Below are 6605 nucleotides of genomic sequence, written 5' to 3'. Positions count from 1 at the left end.
ATTTTCTTTTTTTTATTTCTGTTGCCATATTGACATCTATTTTAAAGAAATAAAAATATTTTTCTAAATATCTATTACGATAACAAATTATGAGGTTTTCAAAATGTAGAATAATTTGAATTTATAAAAGTTAATTAGTCGTAAGTGTTAATAATAACTATTTCATAAAAAATGGTTTTATACTTTATTGGTTAGATATTTATAAAATGTTTACCTGATTATAAAATGTTTTAGTTATTTTTCTAAAATAAAACGGAAATGTAGTAATTGTTGTTGTTTTTAGTGGAAATTAGCTAATATTGGCAGTTTATATAACCCAAGATATTAATTGTTTTAAAAGCAACTAATATTCATGTTACGTCTTGTTTTAAACTTCTTTTCTTACATAAACATGTCTGGCGTACAGCCTAGTAAAAATGTAAACATAACTAGATATTAAAGTTATGTGTTCCAAAATTTCTGTAGTATAAGTTATAGTGTGTTCTTAAAAACTAGTTTACATTTAATTTTCAATGCTTACATTAATTTGTATGCAAATTTTTGAGAAAATAAAAGTTACATATAACATATTTTTATCAAATGTTTTACACAAACTTTTTCAATTTTATAACCGGGGATGCAAACCGACCAGGGACACGAGGTCCTCGCCGGGGACAATCCCCAGAAATCGGGGACGTCTGGTCACCTTACCCATAAGGCTCTTGCTCCTGCTCACTCGATCTTTTGCATACGATCTCGCCTCGGACCAGCTCGTCCATCCTCCCTGTCTTTTTTCGTCTCCATGTTTGCATGGGTCTGCTTCTTTTTCGTTTGCCTTCTGGTGCCCAAGTAATAGCTACTGATGGTATTCTCGTAGGAGGCATTCTCAATACGTGACCTATCCATTTCCATTTTTTTTTTCTTTTTATACTGATGGTGATTGGTTCTTGCCTGGTTTTAATGTAGAGTTCTGAATGTGAGACTAGAATATTTTTAGAATATTTCTCAAACATCTGTTTTGTCATGCTCTAAGGTATCATGATAAAATTACCACATTTAACAAATTTTATTACAAATTATAATGCCATACTTTATGGATAATTTTACCAAAGCGCTTCGGTAAAAATTACCCAGCTTTTTAGTGTTCCATAGAGTCAGAAACATGGTAAGTTTTAACAAATTCTGGTTAGTTTGACCATATTTTAAGTGTATTATCGTGACAAACCACATATCAGGAACGATTGTTGAAACGTAGCCAATATTTCAACATTTTAAGCATTTAAAATAATAAATGTTTAAATATCGAAGAAAAATTTACTCCCTAATATAAAGAAGAAGAAAAATTAAATAGCAGGTTAAAAAAAGACGAAAAAAACTGTAGCACAAGAAATTTAAAAAGAAAAAAGTTTGTTTTTCCATTCAATAGAAATATACGTTTTTTTTCCTACAACTGACTTAAAATCTTTCCAAAAATTGATAGATAAAATAAAATTAATTCAAAAGATACTAAAAAAACATTCCTCTTTCAAAAACTTTTATAGAGTTTCCTTTCAGGTGATATTACAAAGCAATTTATACCAGAAAACGTTTTCAGTAAAGCTTTGAAACATCAAAGAACTCTTAGAATACGTCAAATATTGTATCTTTATTTACTTAGAAATTGATGCTCATTCTAATCTTCTTTCTTTTTATTACTCTTTAAAAAACGGAACACACCTATACATACATCATTTACATTCCTGAAAAAAAAAATGTATTAACTGCTAGTTTTGCCGAAGAGTTAATTTCTTTATAAAGATGATGGGATTGTTTAATTCTTTTAAAAATTATTTTTCAGTTTCTTTTGATGAACTAAATTTTTTTGAGGATGAACTAAATTTTTTTGAGGATAAAATTTTCTATACATTTTAAAATTTAAAAAAAAGAGTTAGTTTGTGCAAATTATTCAGGATTTAGGAGAGAAAAATGGAGACGCCCTCTTCTGCAGCAGATGAAACAAGTACAGCAAGTGTAATAAATTAGTCAAGCTGATTACTGATGTTAAAATTACCGATGTTAAAATGAAGAAAAAAAATCCCTATTTCCTTTTACTTAAGAAAATATTCTTTTTTTTACAATTTAAAGAATGACGAAAGAAATTGAAAAAGAACGACCGAAGCAACAGTTCGAATCATAAAAACACTGCGGACAGAGAAACTACCAATTTCAATGGAGCAACCAGCGAAAATTCTCGCTCTCCACGCTCCAGGGCACAATTGTATTGAAATTTCCCTGTAATACATTAATTTCCCATTGAATAATATAGTAAAAACCAGTTACATAATGCAGGAATGCCTACAGCTGAAAGTTCAGATGTCTAGCATTCAAAATAACTGTTTGTTCAGCAAATAATGCATAGAACAGTATTATCAACACAAAACTTCATATTCTTGAAAGAAAAATTAATTTTCTTAAAATTTAAAAAAACTTAAACAGTTTAATTATTTTTCGAAGATAAATTATTGATTATAATTTAAATGATCATGTAAAGCATCCACAAAATGAATGATTATACCTTTATTTTTAAAAAAATTGTTGCAAAATGATTCAATTTGTGATTAAGTTTATTATCAACACAAAGCAAGAACGTTATTGTAATTTTGTACGGAAATGTTTATTAATTTTTTTACAAAAATATGACTAATTTCTTCATGCAAATGACACTTTTCGTGATTTATGCACTTGCTTACGTAAATGCTAACTTATTATTCACACTTTAAGCATCCAATGTGATCTCATTGCTTCAGTTTATAATTATGTAAAATAGAAAAGCCTACCCTTATATTTTTTAAAGGGGAAAAAAGAAAAAAGAAAAATAAAAAGTACTATTTTTAAAAACCACGTTTTTGTAGTGGAGAATAATAATTAAAAAACAAAAATTTTAAAAACGAAAAGCGTGGGGCGCATGAAATACATAACAGTAACAGTATGTGTGCTCATGAGAATATGTTTATGTATATCTGTAATTGTATCTGAACGTGGATGTGGTTGTGCATGTGTATGAGTAAGAAAATGTGTATATGTACAGAAACAGAATGTGTGCTAATGAGGATATGTTTATGTATATCTGTAATTGCATCTGAACGTGGATGTGGATGTGTTGTGCATGTGTATGAGTAAGAAAACGTGTATATGTATGTGTATATGTACAGTAACAGAATGTGTGCTCATGAGGATATGTTTATGTATATCTGTAATTGTATCTGTACGTGGATGAGGTTGTGCATGTGTATGAGTAAGAAAATGTGTATATGTATGTGTATATGCAATGTTATGTATTTCATGTGCCCCACGTTTTCGTTTTTCAAATTCTTGTTTTTTAATTATTATTCTAAACTACAAAAACGTGGTTTTTAAAAATATTGTTTTTATTTTGATTTTTTTTTTTACTCCTAAAATCTCAATTTTTTCACTCACTGTACACAAAACTTTTCAACTGACATGTGAAGTTAATTTGAAATAATCGAATCGACAACAAAAGACAATCGCGAAAATATTAATTTTTCTTTAATTTTATTTTACTTTGTATGTCTTTTTTCTCTTCATTTTCATGCATTGTCATCCAATTCTGAACTATGTGCCAAATTTCAAGTCTGTAGCTAGTCGGGAAGTTAGTTTAAAATCGATTTCAAAATTCCACCCGAACAGACATACACGAAGGCAAGTTGATATAAACGTGGTAAAAAAGAAAAAAAAGAAGACGTTCTACCATGCTTTGAACCACGTCCTTAAATAACTGTTTAAATTTAGCACGATTTCATTATATTGTGTTTAAAAGAAATTCGTGAAGCGAATTCATTGAATATTTCATCATTAAAATAAATAGAACCAACTATGCGAAAAACTGCTGTAAGTTAGAATTAAATTATATTTTTTTCCCAATGATCTTCAACTTGGCGATTCAATGCCTCATTCCCGATCCTTGAAGTGATTTTAACTTTTCCTTCTTGATTTCGTAACTAATGATCAATGCCTTTTTTTCTTGAAATAGCTTTATTTTACTTTTTGTGTTTGATTAACCCTATTTCTTTTTGTCCTTAAAGCCATTTGTATTTTTGAATAAGTTATGTTTAACATCTAATTTCTTTAATCCTTTACAAATGTCTTATTTCTTTTATTATTATACTTACTTTTTTATTTCCTTTTATTTATTTTTTATTTTAATCTCGGTATTTAAAACCCTTTACGTGGTGATATATTTTTTAAAAAAATATGTAAGGGAAATCAAACTTTAAAATCTACAAGTGTAAAATATTCATAACGAAATTTTGCTTAAAGCATGTTGATGCTTGCAAAATTCGGTATATTAGAACTAAGTGCTATACTTTTTTTCCCCGTGTGGTGACGGGGGGGGGTAAGAATCTGGTCCCAAAGAAGCTCATACGTGTCGTAGAAGGCGACTAAAATGGGCAACCAGTGTCCGGGGGTACAGCCGGGTACCCTGCCCCTGGGGATTATATCAGGGGACTGGTCCTCCAGGTTGGAGGTTGGGCGTAGGGCTAACAACCCTACCCTGTAAAAAAATCTTGTTGCGAAGTCTCAAGTCAATGAATCCGGACCGAAATTTTGAAGACGACCTGGCAAATCTTACATGGAACTGAGAATCGGAACATGGAACATTCGCTCTTTGTATAAAAGCCAAGGGCTGCAACTCTTAACGGAACAGCTGGATAATTACAGGGCTGATGTAATGGCTCTGCAAGAGATGAGGTGGCTTAACGATGGAATAATCGAGAAGAGAAATCACACAATCTTCTATAGCTGTGATAAGAAGAGGCATATTTTTGGAACGGGGTTTGTTGTGGGCAAACACATTCGGCATCTTGTCATGGATTTCGTGCCGAAGTCTTCAAGGTTATGTAAAATTAGGCTAAGAGGAAAATTCTTTAATTACAGTCTTATAAATGCCCACGCACCTACTGAAGACAAGGATGAAGACGAGAAAGAACTTTTCTATGAGAACCTGCATTCCCTATGTAACTCCTGTCCACAAAACGACATCAAAATTATTCTAGGTGACTTAAATGCTAAAATTGGAAAGGAAGCTGAGCACAGGACCACTACTGGAAAATACAGCCTGCACGAAACAACAAATGACAATGGACAGAGGCTCATTCACTTCGCTGCTGAACATAGCATGGTCATATCCAGCACCTTTTTCCAACACAAGAGAATTCACCAAACGACCTGGAGATCACCAGATGGAGATACCTCCAACCAGATTGACCATATATTGATAGACTCTAGACATATGACGGACATACAAGATATTAGAACCTATCGTGGGGCCAACTTTGACTCAGACCATTACATGGTAATGAGCAGGATCAAGGCCAAACTATCTAATGCACGTAAATGTCATGGGAAACGTCTTGAGAAATTTGACTGCGAACAATTAAAGACCCCTAGAGTCAGGGATGACTTTCAGTCAGAACTAACTATGAAGCTTGATGAAAAAGCAATCGAAAATATTGATTGCGTAGATGGAAAGTGGACTTCTTTCAAAGAAGCCCTATTGGACACATGTGATAATGTAATAAGCAAAATAAAAAGAGTTGAGAATAAGGATTGGTTTGATATAGAATGTCGCAACGCGACCCAAAGAAAAAACGATGCATACAATATGATGCTCAGTAAAAAATACTCAAGAACATCAGTAGAGAAATACAAAACTGCAAGAAGAGAAGAAAAGAAAGTTCATAGGTTGAAGAAAAAGTTTTTTCACGAAGAAGGATGTCGAACATCTCCGAGGGTCTAATGAGAGCAGAGCTTTCTTTCGTGGCATTAACTTTGGTCGTCAGGAGTTCAAACCTAGAACTAATCTTTGCAGAAATAAAGATGGAGATATTTTAAGCGATAAAACTGACATTCTTAACAGGTGGAATGAACACTTCGACAACCTACTTAATGTAGAGTGCGTTCAGACAGAGTCCTGCTCACCAAACGCTAACCAAGAGTGTATTGCACCTCTTTCAATGATTGAGGTTGAAGAAGCAGTTCAAAAACTTAAGAACAACAAGGCTCCTGGCCCAGATTTGATATCACCAGAATTCATCAAAAACTCAGAACCAGATGGGTTAAAGGCCATACATAATATTCTAACATCAGCATGGGAAAAAGAGATACTCCCGGAAGAATGGAAACACAGCACTGTTTGTCTTATACACAAAAAAGGAGACATTCTTAAATGTTCTAACTACCGGGGTATTAGCCTGCTCTGCACTGCATATAAAGTCTTTTCAAAAATTCTATTTAACAGACTTAGCCCCTATGTAGAAAACATCATTGGTGAATACCAGTGCGGTTTTAGGAAGGGCAGGCCTACAACCGACCAAATATTTTGCATAAGACAGATTCTGGAAAAGACCAGGGAATTTGGAATTGGTACCTACCACCTATTTGTGGATTTCAAAACTGCTTACGACAGTGTAAACCGGAAGCGACTCATTGAAGCTATGCGAGAATTCAATATACCGGACAAGCTTGTACGACTCACCACACTTACACTGTGTAAGACCATGCAGAAAGTTAAAATCCAAAATGACTTTTAGGAACCAATGGAGGTAAAAAATGGTGTAAGGCAAGGC

At 32.7% G+C, this 6605-nt stretch overlaps 1 protein-coding gene across 1 annotated transcript; it reads left to right on the top strand.

Moving 5' to 3' along the window:
* Positions 1-4609: 4609 nt before the first annotated feature.
* On the top strand, positions 4610-5776 carry LOC147807257 (protein CFDP2-like). The gene has a single exon (XM_087168850.1). It carries the CDS (start codon positions 4610-4612, stop codon positions 5774-5776), a length of 1167 nt encoding a protein of 388 aa, XP_087024976.1.
* Positions 5777-6605: the final 829 nt, after the last annotated feature.

This window comes from Parasteatoda tepidariorum, chromosome 7, assembly GCF_982258835.1.
Source record: "Parasteatoda tepidariorum strain Cologne lab strain chromosome 7, Ptep-v5.0, whole genome shotgun sequence".
NCBI classification, from domain to species: domain Eukaryota; kingdom Metazoa; phylum Arthropoda; class Arachnida; order Araneae; family Theridiidae; genus Parasteatoda; species Parasteatoda tepidariorum.
Note: the sequence above shows the minus strand (reverse complement) of the source record. Positions and strands in the feature narration are given on the sequence as shown.

Coding starts and splice junctions, on each gene's coding strand:
- LOC147807257 (XM_087168850.1), top strand. CDS start 4,610: ATGGAACTGAGAATCGGAACATGGAACATTCGCTCTTTGTATAAAAGC.